Here is a 20,780-nt window from a genome sequence, read left to right as displayed (position 1 = left end):
GACTGTGCATCTGAAGGACTTCTCTGCCTCTAAGAGACGGCTGGTGTAAAGGCCTGAGGCAAGAGCCTGTCCTGCCAGACAACTTTTATTTTTCCTTTCTTGTACACAATTCCCCTGCAGGAAGACCGCTTATTTAGGGAGGCGAATTATTAAAATCACCTCACACCTTGCATGTAATTATGTACTAATGCCATGCTGGTCCTGAGCTCCGCTGTGCTGGGAATTCTTCGTCTGGAGCTGAACAGACAGCTGGCTGCAATACAGCAACATCTTTGCTTTCTGGTACTTTCAGGCATGCTGATGAGCGTATCTGCTGTCAGACAAAAAGAAGCGCTTCAGGCATATTCAGAAGCACTCCAGAAAAATTTAGGCAGTCAGAAGAAGCCTGGGGAGGTCTCTGGCCCACGACAACGCTGCTCCAAGTAGGAACAGCTTAGAGCAGCTGCTGCTGAGAGTTCAGTCTCTCCAGTGATGGAGAGCTCACAGCGTGTTCCAGGGAGATCGCAGGTACAACAACTCGTGTCACCTATAGTTTGCTTCTTGAAACTTCCTTGTCTGCGGCGTTCAGAGATCATGGAAATACTGGCATGGACCTGTCTGTCTTTTAAACTTTCTGCCACTGAGTGATAACTTCCAAGAAAATAATTTGTAGTGGAAGCTGAATTTTGTTACAGGAGTTGCATCTCCCCAGTTAGAGCAAAGAAATGAAAGGGTTTGGGTCACTACCTCTGCCATTCACAGCTAATTCCTAGCTTTGACAGAGGTTATGATAAGATGTCCATAATTAGAACAATATTAGACATTTATAGGACAAAGAAGATAATTTTCATCTGCTCTCTTCTGTTCTTTGCTGTCATTTGCCTGCAGCTCACATTATCTTCGTTGTGTAGAAAACCTTTGGACTAGAGGCAACAAAAATACATTGTTTTCTTATCAAACATCAATATGACTGTAACACTAAACATGGCTCCAGGCTAAGCAAGGGTAAACCAAATTTCATCACTGCATTAGAACATTTTGCTCTATTTGCTTCATCAGGAGGGCAACGAAGCTGGTGAAGGGTCTGGAGCACATGTCATACGAAGAGCGGCTGAGGGAACTGGGGGTGTTTAGTCTGGAGAAGAGGAGGCTGAGGGGAGACCTCATCGCCCTCTACAGCTACCTGAAAGGAGGTTGCAGAGAGCTGGGAATGAGTCTCTTCAACCAAGCAGTAAGTGATAGGACAAGAGGGAATGGCCTCAAGTTGCACCAGGGAAGGTTTAGACTAGGTATTATGAAGTATTTCTTTACAGAACAGGTTGTTAGGCGTTGGAATGGGCTGCCCAGGGAGGTGGTGGAGTCACCATCCCTGGAGGTGTTTAAGAGTCGGGTCAACATAGCGCTGAGGGATATGGTGTAGTTGGGAACTGTCAGGTTAATGGTTGGACTGGATGATCTTCAAGGTCTTTCCCAACCTAGACGATTCTGTGAAGGATCCCTGAGACTGACTGCAAAAGACACTGCGCTTTCCTGCATGACAAACAGGTGCTTTACTGGAATTTTGAGCTACTCCAGACACACTTCTCCCTCTGTACTAATCAAGTGCTGGATGCATGAAGGACTCAACTGTTGTATCAGCCTCTGCACTGAATTACCGGCTAGAGCTTTGCACTCTATTCAAGACATTGCCCTAAAGAAAGGGATTTTATCCAGTGGCACACAGCCAGTGTGTCATGCCAACTGTTGGAACAGCATGATTTCGAGTGGGTAAATCTGAAGTCTGAAATTCTGGGTGCCAAATCCAAAAGAAATCCCATATATGGGAGCAGTGTAGGGAACACGGTCATATGGAAAAAGTACCAGCTGAGGCCCAGGACTGGCAAGTGTTAGAAGCAAAATGAGCAGCCTGGTATCACAAGAACACAAGAAGGCAGCAGAATCGCTCTTTGCTTTCAATGTCTACTCACACTTGAGGCTTGACAGGGAATAACAGCAAGATTTCAGTCCTGTTTACCTTGCAGTAAAGCTGATCTGCAAAATCTCTTTGGTAGGTGGATCCCCTTCACGTGCCTCCAAAATGCCATTAGTAGGGGCGACAGAAAATACTTCCAGGTCATTATGCCTTTCCTGTTCATCTGCAGTGAAAGGGGCAAATATCAAACAAAGCAATGCAAGCCCCTTTGTGTAAGTTTGTACAGCATTTAGCACCCAAATCAATGCGTCTCCTTGCTGGCCAACTAATCAATCCTGTCTTGCACTGTGAGAGGTTTTCTGTGCATGTGGACAGTGTCTGGTTTCATCCTCTAATCAAGAGGAGTGGTCAGTGGCCTCCACTTCAAAATGATAAGGCCCTGCTCTTTCATTTGAAGCCCATCTGTTGTTAACATCATCAGGCACAAGCTCAGACCGAACTCATGAGGAGCTACTGCTTCTTGTTGCCTCTTAGGACTGTGTTATAAATCAGCAAAGCGAGTCTGCTACTTGTGGCGGTTGTGATTCAATCTTTTGTTTAAATCTGGAGTAGCTGCTGAAATCAGCAGAGATACAATGATGTTAAAAAAAAAAAAAAAAAAAAAAGAAAAAGCCCACATAACTGAGAACAGAAGCAGAGCTGATATGTTTGCAACCAACATCATCGCATATTGGCTATATATTGAGTGTGTGCAGTTTTACTAAATAAAAACACGGAATAGTGAAACTATGTAACGAGGAAATCCAACTGCAAAACCAGAATACCCAGCAAAGCAGTCCAGTAACTTCTACAGCCACTCCTGTTACACAGGAAGACATGTTCAGTCTTGGTCTGTGCAACAAAGCAGGTCTTGAAATCAACCATGTCACAAGAGAGCTCCAGAACTGGAACAGCGAGGTACGCAGTCACTGGGACCAGCTGCAAAACAGAGGAAAGAGAAAGGAGAAAAGCACCCCACCTTATTTTTGTAGAGCTTTAATAATATCTGCTACAGCTGGGTCATTATTAACCCCCAGCACTTAATCAAGAATAGTTGTTCTGTGTTCTTTTGCAATAGAATCAACTCCCCATTCTACAGCTTTGAATGAATAAAATTGTTGCTTGTTTTACAGTTCTGGGATAAGTTTTCAAACCAGACACTGTGGTCTTAATGAAGTAACATGGAGTGAGCACTCTCATTTGTTATTAGGATTTTCTGTGGGGATGCAGACATTACAGCATCTTGTCCCTTAGGAATGTATATGGCCCTCTGTGAGTCATTCAATTTGTGCAGATTGCCCAAGATTATTAGTAATTTGACTGTATCTTAGATATGGTGCTCAGATCTTACACAGATCAGTCCTCAGAAATACCTGGTATGGAAAAAAAAAAAAAGCCTGCAGTGTACTGGAACTGCTGAGGACTTGGGGGGGTGGTTATACCTTTCCATCTGGAAGAGATCGGTCTTTAAACATGTGTGGGCTGTGACCACACCACATGAGTTTTAGACAGACTCGGGAGACTTTCAAGAAGCACTCGGGTACTGCAGGAGGCGATGCTGGGTGACTCAGTCGCTGGCATGTTCACTGAGGCAGCCCTGACCCCACATCCCAGAAGGACGTCGCACGTCCTGCTGTGGTGGAATGTGCTGCCTTTGACTGAGCCGTACCGGTCAGGCTGTTGCGCCGTGCGAAGAGCTGGGGTACAAATACCAGCGTGCGGACCCAAAACCACTCTGCAGTCTCAACAGTCTCCTTTTGCAAACCCATGGCCATTCACTTCAGCTGGGTGACACAATTTACTCCAGAGGTGGCTGTATTTCAAAGCCGAGTAAATCCTAAGGCACAGTCATTCTGAGTCAGATGCTGATAAAACAGTCCCTGACCTGTCATTCTGATCTTACCTGCGTAGTGCAGTTACTATGTTCAATGACCAGATTTTGATTAAACTTCAGCTTTCTCTCTCCGTTCTCAAACTGGAGCACTTGGAATCCAGGAAGCAGCTGGGTATCTGGCAAATGTTGATACATAAGTAACTCCAGAGTTGTGTGGAATGACACTTTCACCTGTGGGAAGAGGAATTCAGATGACCATCACGTAAGAAGACACTGTGTGCAGGAAATCCAAAGTAAACACTGCTCAAAGGCCCAGGCACACATTTTCCCACTGGAACCCAAAGGTGTCATGCCAGCAACCAAATTCCCACTGGAACAAAGCATTATAATTAAAGAAAAAACACAGCCATTTCCTATGAGTCCAGTACACAGAGATGGAGTGTAAAGGTGAACAGCTAATCTCTGAACCACAGGGGAGAAACAGTTTCTAGCAAGACAAAGGTTCTAAATTCCTGAGGTTACAAATACCATATTCCCAAAGCTGTCTTAAACATGTAGTCTTCTTTTTTTCCCGCACACATAGAATTAAGACGTGTGTGTCTCTATGTCAAAATAAACACTGAAAAATGAGAAGCGCACTTCAAAAATGCAACTGTTACTCATTCGTTGCACCCTAGCTAATTCTTGACTCCAGGACTTTGATTCCTTTAATGTCATTGTGTAAACCCAAAACAAACCAAATTTTTCTCTGTTTGCACTGCCTGCATCTAATTTAAGGAAATGAGGAACTGCAGTCTTGGGAAAACTTTTAATTTGTCCAGCATATATATGGCTATTGATTTAAGTGAGCTCCAAAAACCACAGGTTTTTCTGCAGGAGTTTACAACAGGTCAGAGTTGAAGAGGAAAGCACATCAGGGCCACTCTAGGAAAATATTTTGTACCCGCAATATAGCAGGCAAAATTGCAGTAATCAGCATTTGCTAATATACCACTATTTCCCCTGAAATTGGGAGATTTCTGGTTGTGTTTTTCTTGTGGTTCATCTGGGCCACGCTAACACACCAATTACTAAACTATCTATTCTGGCACAGGATTATTATTTTTTGAGCCTACCAGCATGTTTTGCTGTGGATAAAGTACAAGTTGTGGTTGCTGTTCTTTTTCGTCCTTCTTGCTGTGGGATGTTTTGGTGCTCTTTTTGGGATCCGTGCTGGACAGGCTGAAGGGCGTAGACAGAAGGAGCCTGAAGTACAGAGGAACCTTAGTGCAATTGATGAGTTTCAAACTCTGAGTCATTACTGAATCTGTCAAAACCTGGTGGAGAAATGATCCAAAATTGGTTAGTTTTAACTCCCTTGAGAGGTTTGTGCTAGTCTGTCTGGTCATTCAGCACCACCAGGGATTTGAAGGACTTTACCCCAAAGCAACCCAGTATTTTCTACTTGTATTTTTCAAAATTTCTTAAGTAAAAACCCAAAATACAAATAATGTAATAAAGTTTAAAAGTCTTTGAATGTCAAGGGTCACAGAAACTGACCAGGCTGCTCTAAGTGACTCATTCTGCTATCAGACCTTTATGTCCTGAAAAGAGTACTACTTTTTCTACTTACAAACTCCTATACAAAGAAAGAGAAAGATGTATAAAATAGGCATTGTCTGAGCTCAGCTTTGCTTATTCCTGGCTAATAAGTACTTGTAGTCCTTTTACCTATCTTGCCATGTGCAATATAGAAAATTGCAACATGAGGCTGCTGGGGATAAAGCTGCATTTTAAAAACCACGTGCACGCAGCTCTGAATTCTCACAGTAGTACAAAGGGTGCATGAAATACTTACTCCTAACAGAGGCTCATCTGGTATGAGATCACTTGCCATTGAATGAAACACCACTCCTCTGTCATGATCCATGTCTATTTTTAACCTGAGTGTAAAGAATCAGAGCTGGTCAGAGCCCTGCCCTCCAGGCTGTTTCACCCTGCGAGCGTACCAGCGGTCGGTGTGATGGTACTTACAGAGCAAGCCTTACGACAGCCTGCAAGTCCACTCGTAACGGTGGAGCTTCATAGCCGTGTCTGCGATGCACTTTGTTAGGCACTGTCTTTGCAAGCTGACAACAAAATGAAAACAGAAATGATGTATAAAGTGATAGTGCTAAAAGCTGAAACCCCACTTCTAGCCCGAGAGGCTGTTTGTAGCCAAAATAGGATTCTGCTTGACAATGTATTGCCTGTTTGTAAGACACGTGGGCAGCGCACAAGGAACAGCAACAGCTAAGCAGTAGTTGAACTCTGAATGGCTGTGGTTAATACAAATGCAGATGTTTCTTCCCTCAGCAATCGGAAACATTAGGGATGTTTTTATTAAATATTCTGTTATCATTCATTCATTCTACCATGCACCATTGCAATGGTTCATGTCAGAGAATAGCAAAGCAATTCATAAAACACCATTCAAGCCTCACATTAGCCTGTGAGCTGCGCTTGCGGTTGCTGAAGAGGAAGTTTCCCAGAGGAGAGATACGCTGTCCAAATTCACACAGGAAGGTGGATGCAGAGCCAGGAACAGAACTCAGCAGTCCTGAGTCTCAGTCCCATTGTTAAATATTGTTATCAATAAAACCTGATGTTGTGATAGCGTTACAAACCCTGGGCTTTTGTCTGGGGTCTGCTGCACCAGACAATGTAAGAAGATGGTGACATTCCCACCCTAGAATGCTTCCAAGCTAAAAGGCAAATGCAACAAATTAACAACCCTGGAAGGATGTATGGGGTAGCAGGAACAAGACTGTTTATACAGACTGGCCAGGTACACAGCAGCCTGTACATAAATTACAGGAAGGGAAACGATTATTTTCTAGTCACCTTTAGCCTTGCTGTGATAGTTTACCTTGTCGTCTAGGCTCATGAAACCCAGCACAAACCCTTCACACTGCACTTCGGTCACGGTCTCTGGGAGGACGCGTGGGGTGAAGGAGATGCAAACGGAGATGCTGCCACCTCCTGGAACCACCTGCAGTCGAGAGACAGCTGTTCAGGGGGGCTGCCTGGGATTGCCCAAGCGTCCTCGGCACTCGGCTGCTAAAACTGAGTTGCACAAACAGCATGAAATCTCCTGGGAATGGGCTACGCTCAGGCTTGCATTAAAATGACCACATGTGACAACAAACCCGACAGTTATTTCAGCTGGAAATATTGGTGTAGCCACTCTTTAGCATCATCAGAGTTTAAGCACAGTCACAGACCAGCTCTCTAAGTTCACAAACATACGTACATACCTGTTTGTTCGTTTTTAAAAATGCCCAGTTCTGCCCACTCTTACTCCATGGTCAACTCAGATGATTCTCCCACAACTGACAGCACTCACAGATACAAGAAATATTTTTTGAAGGGTTACAAGTGTGAATTAAGAGTAGTTTACAGTTCAGTTTGCTCTTGGCTATTTTTTTATTTTACATGACAGCAGGGAATGTAATCAAATGCACTAGCCAGCTACAGTGGATTTTCTGGGATTTACAGGTTGAATAGATTCTGCTTTCTTTAGGTGTATTATGCATATTATGGTGAAATCCTGCTGCAGAAATATAGACAGGTTATGATTCAATCCTCCTATTGCTGCAGAAGAACCTTTGCCATCTCTCTACAGAGCCAATTCATGTCCAGCCGAGTTTGTAAGCTCAGGGACCATGTGGCACGTACTGCTTTCAGGCTAGTGCTGTGCAGACACAAACTCCCCCATTTTGTGTGATCACAGGGAGAGGTGTTTGGTCTTGCTGGACTTACATTCAGTAGAAGCAAAACTAGATCAGCTCTCCTTGCACTGCATTCCCCTGCTCAGAGTGGTGAGGAGCGTAAGAAAGCTCTGCCTAAGGTCTAGCAGGGCCAGAGCAGAGCTAGAGAGCTGTGTCACGTCCTACAACACTGCAGGGTCTGTGCATTGTGGTCATAGATAGAGCTCAGCTGTTCAGACATGGACTTAAGCCAGGTCTGGCCAGCTGTGCTGCACAACACCTGAGCTAACAGACCTTCTGGAGCAATAGCAAAAACATGGAGAACATTTCTGCAGAGGACTACCTGAATGGCTCCATAGGCATCAGCCCCATTCCACATGGGCCAAGCTCACTGCTGGCTACAGCCGGTAGAGGCTGCCTCCACAATGAGGCACTTGTTTATCTGAGATATCTCAGCCTCAATCACCCCAGAGCTGACTGTAGGCTTCATTACTTTGAGATGTCATTTCTGTAATTATTTCTTCTATGTAATCTTTAGCTCATTCTAACTTGTAACTGAAACCCTTTGGCAAAAAACTTCCTAATATTTAAGGATCAGAACTGACACACTTATGTTTTGGACAACCCTGTCACTCAGAACTTTCGAGCGCTGTCTTTGCTTTATCTTATTCCTAAGGAATTGTGACCCTGTGGCCTGTATTTGTACAGTTACAACAGTTTATTCAAAGGAGTTGTCTACAGAGCACTTCTTTCCCAGCAGCCTGCTTTCCAGCTCTGCCACGTCTACTTAGCAAATCTACCCTGGTTAAGTAACATGCTTCCACAGCTCCAGGCTGGATGCCTCCCACATAATGCCACATGTTTCACCAAGGCAACACAAGTGGGAAGACCAAAGATGCTACTCTAGAGAGCCTAGAGACTCCAGTCATCAGTTAACTGCTCAAATGTAGGTAGGAGGCTTTCTGTTTTCTGTTGACTTTGCAAACTCTTCTCATGGTCGTCTTCGAGATCCCAAAGCCTCCCAACCTACTGTTTCACTGTTTAGTAGTCTCTACCCCAAGCCAAAGCTACCTCCTCCTCCTCCTCTGTCTCCTCTGTCCTGCAGAAAATATGCTAAATCTAAGCACAAAAAAAATGTAAAAGCTTACTATCTGTCTTGGCGTAATGGAGTAGGGGTTGTGTGCAGGAACCCCTTCATGAGGTCGTATAAGTACAGAGACAATTTCCTGTACTGTAGGTTCTTGAATGATGGTTTCCTTCTCTTTGCTGTCCGAGTCTGAAGACTGCAGGGACACAAGGGTGGGGAATGGTTAAAACTGTTACGCTGCAAAGGAGGAATGCAAGTGAAGCGTACAGGGAATGCTGCACTAGTCAGTGAGTATGGCCAGCTCCAGTTTCTTTCTTTCTGGCACAAAAGCTGGACACGTGGATGTGTCCTGTACATTATTTTTTTCATGTATAGCTTTGCTCTCCTGAAACTGCTCCTGAACTCCTTGAAAAATGTGCATGCTTGGGTCCTATTCTACCAAGAGAAGCATTCAACTGTGACATCTCTGGCCCATTATACAAACCAGAACTCTAGGGCAATAACGTTCTCTTGTTGCACAAGAAAGGTTAGAGGTGTATTCAAAACAACTATGCCTTCTGAGCTGAAGCAGAGAAAATGTGATTTTAATCTTTTCTGTAAAGCTTTTGCCAGAGAATTATACATATCCTCATGGTATCTTCTCCCTGTCGCTCCTAGCCCTTCAAGAGAGTCAATTGTCATACTATAATCAAACCTCTCATGTAATAGGTGTTACCATATTCTAGCAGAGTAACTGAACCAATCTAACGTTAGCACTGGGATAAATACCTCCATATCATTAGCTGCAATTTGAACTTCGCAGGTTAGTTTCTGCTCCCTGACTACAGCACACATTGACACCATAAAGCACCCATGAGAAAAGTAGACCCAAATTAAGGAGTTTTAGTTATAGCAACATTTTCATGTAAAAATGGCATTAGTTTTCCAATGACAGTATTTTAAAAAGTATCTCATCAGCTTCTTTAACAATCTTAAGAAAAGGACAAGCTGAAGAGCTATTTGCTTATGGCTCATTCTGGAAACTGATTGCTGATACCAATAGTCATCTATCCATGTATTGCTTTTTTGACTGTGAGAGGAGCTGACATTTCTTTTAACAATCCAGCTCTTAGTTACAAGTTACATCGTGTGTTATTGTTTTCAACCTTTCATGCCAAGAAACCCATCATGTATCTCAGCAGCAGTATAAAAAACAGACTAACAGCTGACCTCATCTGTGGTTTGCAAAGCTGGATAAATGCTTCCGCAGGGAATGGCAGTTTGATCCAACTTTAACACGATCTCTGACTCTGAGGTACTACCAGCTGATTCAGTCTCATTTTCATCCATGTCCTTAGGAGGAAAAGGGTCTCCAAAGAACATCAACAGGTCCACCAGCTTTTTATCATCTTGCTCTTGGTTGTAAATTTCCCAGTCCAGGCGGATGTCTGAATTGAAAAGGAGAAAGGAAAATGACTTCTGGTCATTGAGAAGACTCGTAGCTTAGTCGGTACCGGAAAACCAGAATATCAAGTAACAAATTTGTGTCTAGCAACTGGATTTGTATTAAAGCACATCTTAAGCTTTCCATGTTTGCTGTAAACTAAAATGACTTAAGACCATGTGTGCTGTGCTCTTATTACAGCTTGGCCACTCTCTAGGTCCTAAACTATACTTTTAATAACATTAAAATATATTATGAGTGTTTTGTTTGCTAAGTAAATGTGTTTGGTGGAATTCAGAAAGAAAAATAAAGGTGATTGACCTTTGCTCTGAAGAGCTTAAAAGTCTCACTCAGGAGATAAAAAGACAAAACACAGAAGAGCCAGATGATGCCACTAAGAAGCAGGTAGCACATCTGATTGACCAGGGTTAGTGCTGTGAGAGATTTACAAAAAATAGGATGGAAAATCCTGAATTCCCATCATTTCAATGAGCAAAACCCCAGACACATTAGGATAGGATGTGCAGTTTCATAGTAACAACACATTGAGTCAACTACATATATTCTACTACACTCTGGCTGCAGCTTACCTGCTTTACTGTTACAGAAAGCAAACCAATATTCATGGCAGTAATGCCATAATGATAAACACTACTATGAATATAAAGATCTGACAACATGTATTATTCTTCTGTGCAGGCTAAGTTAGAAAACAGCTTACACACTCTCTTATATACTATTATTATTATTATTTTTACAAAAACCATCTTGATAAGGAAACAAGTAGGCCTGTTAATTAATATGTTGATGGATTCTTCTATTTTTATTATCATAAGGAGCGCAATGCAAGTGTTGATGTTTGCTGTACAAGAGTCATTCTTACCAAAGGGAGAGGCATTGTTGAGCCGGACCCTCCGAAAGACAGGAGACCCTCCAGAGACATGAGTCCCAAACCTGCGGGGGGGGAATCTTGCTGTCAGGACATGTAGAAAATAAAAGTGAATGTCTGAAATCATTGAAGATTTGTTTAAGAGTGGAAACATATCTGGCTGCACTGGCAGCCTGTTAAGAATGGCTATCAGGTAAAGCATGGCCTATACTGTGAAGAACAATATTTCTTTATCTAATCAGACTCTTTTTTCCCATTTTCTTAGTTGACTCAGACGTTTCAGCGTAAACATGTGAAGTCAGCTTTTGTGAAACATTCTGGCAGCGGCAGCAAATGGCTACGCAGCAGCGGAGTGACCCGTGTCAGACACGGATTTCCAGGTGCGCAAGAGTTTTTTTATGGTGAATAGCTAAATCCATTTTCTATGCCCTGTTACAGAGCTGACATTGTAAATGCTCTTGGCTGAAGTATGATGCACAATGCTAATTCCTAATTCCTCTGAAGTCAGAAAGAAGCAGTCATGCTGTATGGCAGCTGGCTGAGCATGCAATGTTGTGGTCCCCATAAACCAACCCTTTTAACTCTCGCCCAGATGTGTAGATGCAACTTGCTGTATGAGGGGGCTTAAACCTTCCCCCGCCCCTATTTACCTTGGGGCTGCATTTCTCCTGGTCCAGGTAAAGGGACAGGGAGAAATGAAATGTAGATGATGATAACTGCCACCATGTACCAGCTGCCATCTCCACAGAATCAGATGAGGCTGGACTGGGTGAACTATGACTGTAAGCCCAGAAGAGTGATTGCTCTCGATAAACCTGAGAGAGCTCGTATGTAGAATATTTTCTAATTATGCTGGCAGAGACAAATGTATTGGTGTTATAGAAGAAGATACTGTACTTTGGCAGTCACTTTGCTGACCTTCTCATTATATCACAAAAAGATGGGAACAGGTGTGTATGTTGGCTATAGTCCAATGGTATTTAATTCTCTGACAGTATTTTGCACTATACCTGATTATGGGTTGCTCTGTTTGTGGTCCTGTCATCTGTAGGAAGATTGGACAGCCTTTCACAGTCATTTGCATAGGAATTAATTTAGGTTGTAAGTCTCCCACCTATTAAAAATGAATTTTTGCTATTAGAATCAAGATAAAACTTTAGTTCTCTGGGTTATAAAATTATGCTTTGAAAACTGATTGCTTTTGCAAATATTTTTGACTGGTTTCTTTTGACAGCATCTAATTCATATACTAACGAAAGCTCTTCTCAGCAGGAGAATGCAATACCTCACGCATTCATCAGCTTCCCTACAGCTTTCCATACAACACGATATATTGTATTGGTAGAGCAGAGTAGTGCACTGGCCAGCTACCAAACAGATTTGATAAATCAGAACTGCTCCAGTCATTTTAAAGGCACATGAAAACCTCCCAAGGGATAAACACATTACCCCAAAACTAAACCATGCACTGTAAGAGCAAACAATTGTTCTTTACTTGTCAATGGAGGTAGCAGTATAGCAATATCTACCCTGAATTCTTACAGAAGCCTTAACAAACTGAAAAAGTATTTTTAACAGAAAGGAACCTGGGAAATATAATTGGTGTAAAATCTGCCATCTTCTTCACTGAAAACCGAAGCCCCACCTACCTTACAGACAAGATCATCCCGGTACTCTCCCCACATGTTGTTGTAAGCTGTTATTTCTATGATTAGCTGCTGGAAGGCTTTGAGAGTTCCTGTGGAAGGTTGTATATGGAAAGCTACTCCCTTCCCATGAGACAGCACTGCTGCTGCAAACGCTGAAGGAGCACAGCAAAGAAGCATTTGTTGAATTTTGAGGAAATGGGACAAAATTAGTCTTTCAAAGAATATATAGGACCATATTTTTGCTGATGTTAACCGGCCTAACCTCACTGGCTTCAAAAAAATCTGGGATCATTTACACAACCCACATTTATACCACTTCACCCAAGATCCCTTTTGCAGTGGGTCTAATCTGTTTTTTGAGAGTTAGTTCTTGCAGAGATTATTTCATAGGACTCCCTTCCAACAACCTGATCCAGGACTCTTTGGGATATGCAAGGCACTAATTGGTTACATGAAAACACACCCTCAATTTGAGAAAAATATGCTGGAATTTGTGCAAACTGGTTATCGTTCCATTAGCAGCTGCCTGTTTACCTCTGTGTGCTCTTCAACACAAAGAATGAATTACAAAGAGCAAAGCCTTTCCACATTGAGTCACCTAGCCTTCTAAATCAATAACCTTGCATGGAATCTGTCAGAACAGCACTTTTCCAATCTTAAGTACTAATTCAACAGCTGAAAAGCTCTGTCTTTGTAACAGATACCAAACACTATGGCAAGGTACCAATATGTTCAAGTTTTATTTTGGATACAGAAGACACATCCACATTTTATAGCATTTCTTTCCCATTTCCCTCCTCCCTGGGTCTCATGTGGCTCCAAATATTATTATTTTTCAGTACAACACATCAGAAATGATAGATGTGCTGTGCTGTAGCTTTCCACAGTAGAGAAGGTATATAAAAGGGTTTGAGAGAGAAAAGCCTGCTGCAATGGTATTGGAAGACTGTATAAGAGGGAAGTAGCCAAACGTTATGCATGTCATTCATACTGTGTGCTGGGAGTGATCCTGGGAGTGAACTGTCACCGGAATCACTCATCTTTGTTTCAGACTGTTGTTTTCAAGAAAAAAAAGGAAAGAGAGAGAAAGAAAAGGAGGACGAGAGAGAGAAAAAAAGAAGCAGGGGGAAGAGAGAAATTGACCTTATGCCTATGCAATGTGGGCTTTCAAACTCAAGAATGAACCAAGGAACTAAGTCATTTAACAGTGTAGACTTAGCCAGATACTCCAAAAATAAAATGATGTGCCTGACTGGCACATTTAATGCTGAATATGTTAGTCAGTTGGCTTTTGTCTTCTCTTCACTGAGGGGATAAACAGCCATTCTCATACCTGACTGTGCTCTTCTGGCTGCATGCTTTGTGACAGGCCCTCTCCTTTTCACCAGGTAGCTTGAGGAGCTTGGGGGGGAAAAAAAAAAAAAAGTCACAACAATTCCGTGAAATGAGAAGGACTCTGCTAAAGTAACAGCGCTACCTGTATCCTAAATTAGTGGCCATTATAACCTAAAGAAGGACTACCTACAAAGCATTTTTTGAAAGTAACATATTTAAGAGCAAATCAACTTGAGAGTTGTAAGACTCTGTGTACAATCTAACACAACAGAGCCTTGGCTGGTGTAAACCAGCTTATGTTCATTGGCAACATGAGTGTTTTGCTGTTTACACCAGTTAAATCTTCCATCCTTACATTGCAAGCTCTCTGTTTCTGCAGGAAAGCTCATCAGCAGGTTTCATTACTACAAGAGCTTAAGTAAGAGTAAGAGCTTAAAAAAACCCCCACCAGAGCACTGCAGAAAGTGTATCTTGTGACAGAGGCAATAGCATTCTGTCCTGATTTCCTATTTAATCCAGACCTAAATTAGTATTTGAGTCATTATGCAGAAAAGCAAGACTTACGGGCAGATTCCTTGTTCTGGAGTAAGTGAATAGACAGTAAAATACTCAGCTTCTAGTTTGAATGGAGCACTGATTCCAGTGTGATTGGTAAGAATTAGCTGACGCTTTACTGTGTCTTTGTATGCAACTTCAGATCCGAAGTCCAAAAGAAGATCGCATGGGCTTTGTAACATTTGTCTTTCATCTCTGTCAGAAAAAAATCACATTAGTATTAAAATATCAGTCTTATTTTCTTATGCCACAGATAATTTCAGTAGATTTTAAAATGTGCGATATGCAAGGTGGTTGTGATAACCAGTGTAAAAGGACCATGCAGGCTATGATTTTTGCCATTGGCATTTATTGCTTTTCATTTTTTCACTTCTGTCCATGTAAGGATTTATTTTGGGTAAAATTTTTATCATGTATAACAGGCTGTTTTATCCTGTATGTTTTAACATGCTGACCTACCAATTAAAGCCATTGTTACTTATATAAAAATGCATGAAGATGAGCATATTCCAAAAGGAAGTAATCATGCTATGTATCAAAAAAAATAAAATTAAAATCAGTCAGATATACCAAGTCAAAGAGAAGTATATTCATCTTTCTTTAATATCATGTCTCAGTGCAGCAACAAAAATTAATGGTCCAAAGTACAGGGCCTTGGGTATAATTCTATAATTCTAAATTTGCATCTCAGAGTTGACTTTGCAAATTTTTGGCATTCCAGAAAATGGTTGTTACTCACAAACATGTGAGGGACTGCAGAGGTCCCACACTTTGGTTACCAGGGAGAAAGGTAATTTTTCGTGCTCTCTGTACACAAAAGTGTCAAGGCAACTGGCAGGTTACAAGTGCCAGGAGCACAAGGGAGAACAGACACAACACATGAACATGAGTTTCACTAATGTGCAGTTAACTTCATATCAATTTATTGTTCATGAATTAATGGATTCACAGTCATTAATTTAATTTTCAGCTAAACAATGGTGGGAGTGGAGAAGTGCTCTTCTCCAGTCTTCTCTTGGGTTTATGCAGATGCTGACTGTGGCTGGAGTGTAAACCCAGTACCTTTTCTTCACATAGGCACCTTCAGCACAGTTTACTATCCTTGCTGCCTACAGCAGGAGGAGGAATGAAGTTTACGTAGATTAGGGTGCTTTTTTCCCCTCTCTATAGTATTTTTGCTTTGGGAAGAAGTAATTTCTGTTCAGTTCAGGGGTAGACCCTTGATTTACCTGGCAACTCCACTGTCACATGGTACTGAGTAGGTGACATGCAGTCCTTTCACTTTTCCAGAAATGCTCAGAAAGAGGGGTTCAATCATGTCTTCTATGCTACAGGAAAGGGCAAGGTCTTTCAGCTCACCCTGAAAGGAGAAGAGTCAAGTTTCCTTGTGAATGAAGCAAATATCACAGAGGAAAGGCAGCCTCATTAGGAAATTTATTTAGAAAACATGTATAAACTTCACTGGACTAAAACCAGAACTACAATAAAATTGTGAAAAGTTTTACTGAATTGTTTTAAGTGCATTTTCTGCCAGCATCAGTTTTGCTTAGAAGGCAGTACCAAGGTAAACATCTGTGGCTATTTCTTGGCTTTGTACCTGTCTATACAGTCTATAAGCCTAAAACTGCTCCATTAGTGATTTTTAACACACTTCCTATACTGCAAGTGTTGAAGCTCCAAGCATTAATCACTTTTAGTCATGCTTAAATAATCTTCCAAAACCAAAGTTTTATTTCTACTTGGCTTTAAAGCAGGACTTGTAGAATGAATTAAGTGGCCCAGTTACACTAGTACTCTGGTTAATTCAACACTATTATTCTTTTTTGCCTTATCAATACGTGAATCAGTGCATCCTGCATAAAGTAATAGACTGGGATTCAGCTCCAGATTTAGGCTTCTAAATGTAACTCCCTAAATGTGAGCCCTGGAGTTCATCTATAAAGGTGAACTCCAAATATGAGCTCTAAATATCTGCTGATTCATTAATGGTACTTAGGCATCTAGCTCACCTTTCTTATAGGTGGCTCAGATGGCATCCAGTTCCCCAGCCATATGCAGAAGTGCCCTTTCAGTTGCCCAACATGTCCTGCTGAGCTTCCAGCTTTCCATGAAGAAGGCTCAAGTTTACTGGGATCCTATGCCACATATGCCAGACATACATGGGTATCCAAGATCTGCTAGGGCATCTCTGATTGTACTGAATAAATGAAACTTGGGTCTCCAGAGGCTGTAATGGGAACTAGTACACCATACCTATAGGAAGCTCCTTTATTTACTTGCATTACATCAGCTGTTTGAATACCCCTATAAAGTCTATGGCTGAATTCCTGAAGTTTGCAAACTCTGCAGGCTACACCCTATTTTGCAGACTCTTAGTCCCACCAGCCCCTTTTAACTTTTCAAATATAAAAATGTCATGAGCCCAGTTGCATTCAGAAAACCAAATGTATACTATATATGCCAGTCTGCTCCATTTCATTTGGAATAATCCAAAGCGAGGATCTGTATGCTCCAAGACAAGTGATAAGCATTAAGAGTAATTGAATAGACATTCCAGGACAAAAGAAAACAAGAACAGCTGAAAACAAAGAGGCAGGGTAGAAAAATCACACACCATGTGGACTGCTTTAATTCTTGCCTTCAGCAATGGTGCCTCTAAACCAAAGCAAATTCAGAGATATTGTACAGAAAAAAAAAAGAGCATTATTTTTTGTATATAAAAATCCTTCCTTTTGCCAGATGGACGCGAGATGAGAATGCCAGTGTTGCTATTTTGGTAAAACTGCATCAGTTTTTAACTTACCATGATGTTAGCTGACAGCTCTAGGCAGAATTCTTTTTCTTCATTTGGGCCTAAGGTGCCACTGGCTGGCAGGACAGTGGCGGAGCAGAAAGCTGCCTGACTTCCAATGAGCTGCCAAACAGAAAGGACAGACATTCAGCTAACTCTGATTCTTTCAGATTTTCTCTTCAGATCAAAAAGGACTATAAAGACAGAGTTATTCTCAGGTTTAGGTCACTTTTAGGTAGCAACACATACAGTTTGTTGAGGCTTGCTTTACAATTCCCCCACGGTTGGTAAGACCCTCATGCCTACATTCATTCCAAATTACTTCAGGTGCCCAACTGAGGCATCTGGGCTGGGAGCACTGTCATTCCTCTCACGGTCCCAAGCCTTTCCAGGGTGAAGTCAGCATATCTGGTATTGGAGCAGAATCTGAGGTGCCCCATCTCTCTCCACTGACTACAGAGGTGGCCTAAAGAGTCAGTCCTGGCATTGGCACCTTCCCTAAGTGACTAACTGCACATGGCATGAATCCAGGGGTTCAACTTGGCTGCTCACACGTGAACATTGGATACCACGTAAAATACTGTGGATATCCCTGCAGCTGTTCCAAAATGTTTTCCTGTAGGTCCTGTATCATCCACATGCTCTGTTAGGACCCCTTGGGCACCTGAGGACATCTTGGATGGCACTGAATGCTTTTATGTAGGCAACTGAGCTGAACCCTGGATGTCAGAGTAGATCTGAATGACCAAGGCACTGACAGTAGGACTCAGCTTACAGGCTAGTCACCCAAGTGTATGTGTAGTAGGTGTCAACATACCATCGTAGCCAACAGACATGCAGGTTAGTTGTACTAGAAAGCATTCTGCAGACCAAAGTAGGTGTCTATTTTAAGAGGAGACGAATGCTTCTCTGGACTCCATTGACTGTATAGATGGGGTAGGATTCAGCTGCCTAAACACAGGTACAGAGTGTAGCCAAGCCATACATGCATGGCTGGCTGGCGTGACAGGACTTACAAGAGACCACACTTCTTGAGTGACACCTGGAGGTCAGGAATAACACTCTACAGCACCCAAAACAACACTAGACATATATATTCTGGTGACTGACTTGCTGCTCAGATTTCCATTGACTGAAAAGAGAATTCAGACCATAGGTTACATACTGACATTAAATTTAGGGGTCCTAATCTGTAAGCTGAATCCCACCCAGAATGTGAAATTTAATCAAAATTCATACCCAATTCAAAAGCACCATTGTTTCTTTGCTCTACTAAATTAAATACAAACCCTAAACTGCCATGGTACTTGTTTAATACTCTGGTGGCTTACATCTTATTTCCCCTTGCATCTCTGCCCACCCATTCTCCTGGGGACGATCCACAGACAGTAAGAGCATATTGACATCAACTGGTAGTTAATCTTCTCATAAAGGCTGGTCTCAAGTTGAAGTTCTGCTCATAAGCCAGTAAAAAGCAATCACTACTCAAAACATACATCAGAAAAGCCTTTAAGAGCAGTTATTATTTGTATTTTGATAGAAATTGCAATTTCCATCCCTGCTGTATGCTTCATCCATTAGAAGTGCATTTACCTTTCCCCATAAGTATTTTGCTGGCAGCAGTGTCTGGTTAAAAAGTTTGCTGGTTGCTTTGGCAGGAACTCCAGAATAAATTTCACTGAATACTAGATGACTAGACATCAGGCACGCTTGGGGGGTCTGAACTTCAACAAAAACAGGAAGATGACTGGAAATAAACACACAGATGGTCTATTGTTATCGTTAATGAAATGCGCTAGACATACAGCAGCACGCTGGAAAGAATGATGATTATGTTTATTTAGCAATATTAGCAATCGGATAGTTCATTGATAGGTTACACAACCCCACTCTGAGTTCCTGCTACGTATTTTTGTTTTAGGAGATAAAACTACCTGAAGTGAAAATCACATGTAAATCTCAGGAAAAAACAAAGCAGGACACCACTTTTCCCCCTTACCTTGCTTGTCCATTTTCTACCTCTAGTTCTAATACTGTCTGGAGACGCTGGCACAGCAGTGATGTGAACTGAACTGACACACTGCATATACCCAAAGGAGGTATTTCTCCAGCAGATGGTTGAATGGTAAAGGGAGATACCTAGGAGAGGAGAGAGGAAACAGAAATTTCTTTGATGTCTGCAAAGCAAGTGTAGAATACTGAAGCCACACAATCTAATTAGGACTTGCCTGTGTCTAGTTTTTCCTCAGACATGTCCTTTCTCTCTGCCCCTAGAGTCCCACTTGGGCTGATTTCAGTAAGCACAGTGCTAGCTTTGTGAAAACCTGGCTAGACAAGGAGGCAGCACTTTGCTTCTATGGGGACAGCTAATAAGAAGGCAATGACCTAAGAGAATGGTAGTCAGAGCCAAGGGCATAACAGGTACGCCTGTGCACGAAATGAGGGAGAATGTGAAGGAGAAGCAGCCAGCAGTAGTAGCAGTGTCTCCTCCCACATGGAGGGGCTGAGCAGCAGCTATGCAATATGCCACAAGTTGAGGAGATTCTTGGACAGAAGGTCAGGGAAGGAGGGCTGGAGGAGTGAAACAGGAAGAGCACCAGTGTGGGGTGGGGACTGGAGAGGTTCAGGAAAGGAAAGGGGTAGCTCTTATGCAGGAGGAATGGAGCACTTTATCTATATCTTCACTGGGATATGAACAGGCTCTGGGATGACAAATTCAAGAGATTAAGTCTAAAATCTCTCTCGGGTTCAGGAATTTGTTGGGAATGGCAGGGGACAGAGGAATAACAGTGAGATGTAAGGGCTTGAAGACTGTGAGCACAGGGTCTCCTCCAGGGCACCCCTATCCCTAATCAAGTACTTCTGATTAGAATTGTTCTGGGGAAAAGGGATAGACACACACACACAACTGTTTTGCAAGGCTGCCATACCCACCACTCATAAATCTTTTTTTTTGCCATCAACTTTCACTCAAAGTTGGTGAGATATCTACATGATATGTAGAAAAGAAAACAAAGCTCAAGAACTCATGGGGATACAGTACAACTTCGTGCAGGCTTCCATCTCTTGATGGTCAACAGAAAGTTCCTGCTTAACAAGCTCCTCTCTCCTTTGCAAAACTGACAGTCTGTCCAGAAAAACAGAACATCTGAACAGCAATGAGACCAATTTTGCTGTGAAACAAGTGAACTCAGTTTCCTGCATGGGTAATTATCTAAAGAGCCCTACAGGCAGAATTTGGCCTTTTATTACAACAAAAAGCACTTAGCCCAGAGTCCAGATTTCCTCACTTCCCTTTAATGCATAACACCAAGGACAAATCTAGCTACAAATCCGACTGTGAGCCACAAATAATCAAAATAAGTATTTTGCCACCTTTTTCTTTTTTTAATTTTAGGAATATGTGATGGTTTACAGATAGCAGCTCTCACTTAATTCTTTGCCACCAGTATCACCTCCAACCTGCTTTAGTTATTTCATATGAAATAGTGGAAGGAGCTCTGAAGTCAAAGACTGGAATGGACTGCATTTGACATATCACAGTCTAGATAATACTAAA

General features: G+C 42.1%; 1 protein-coding gene across 1 annotated transcript in view; it reads right to left on the bottom strand.

Moving 5' to 3' along the window:
- The window catches only part of DLEC1 (DLEC1 cilia and flagella associated protein), a 42,853-nt gene that overhangs the window by 884 nt on the left and 21,189 nt on the right, over positions 1-20,780 (bottom strand). Inside the window, exons 19-36 of the mRNA XM_074830737.1 lie at positions 19,221-19,360; positions 18,815-18,968; positions 17,234-17,344; positions 15,660-15,790; positions 14,440-14,625; positions 13,874-13,941; positions 12,541-12,692; positions 11,902-12,005; positions 10,886-10,956; positions 9,858-10,006; positions 8,641-8,775; positions 6,652-6,774; positions 5,778-5,872; positions 5,602-5,686; positions 4,880-5,080; positions 3,834-3,995; positions 2,716-2,869; positions 1,994-2,114 (exon numbers count right to left, since the gene is read on the bottom strand). Of these exons, the coding sequence (XP_074686838.1) occupies positions 1,994-2,114; positions 2,716-2,869; positions 3,834-3,995; positions 4,880-5,080; positions 5,602-5,686; positions 5,778-5,872; positions 6,652-6,774; positions 8,641-8,775; positions 9,858-10,006; positions 10,886-10,956; positions 11,902-12,005; positions 12,541-12,692; positions 13,874-13,941; positions 14,440-14,625; positions 15,660-15,790; positions 17,234-17,344; positions 18,815-18,968; positions 19,221-19,360 (2,342 nt within the window). The remainder of the gene's footprint in view (positions 1-1,993; positions 2,115-2,715; positions 2,870-3,833; positions 3,996-4,879; positions 5,081-5,601; positions 5,687-5,777; positions 5,873-6,651; positions 6,775-8,640; positions 8,776-9,857; positions 10,007-10,885; positions 10,957-11,901; positions 12,006-12,540; positions 12,693-13,873; positions 13,942-14,439; positions 14,626-15,659; positions 15,791-17,233; positions 17,345-18,814; positions 18,969-19,220; positions 19,361-20,780) is intronic.

The sequence above is a fragment of the Strix aluco genome, chromosome 1 (genome assembly GCF_031877795.1).
Source record: "Strix aluco isolate bStrAlu1 chromosome 1, bStrAlu1.hap1, whole genome shotgun sequence".
Lineage (NCBI taxonomy): Eukaryota > Metazoa > Chordata > Aves > Strigiformes > Strigidae > Strix > Strix aluco.
Note: the sequence above shows the minus strand (reverse complement) of the source record. Positions and strands in the feature narration are given on the sequence as shown.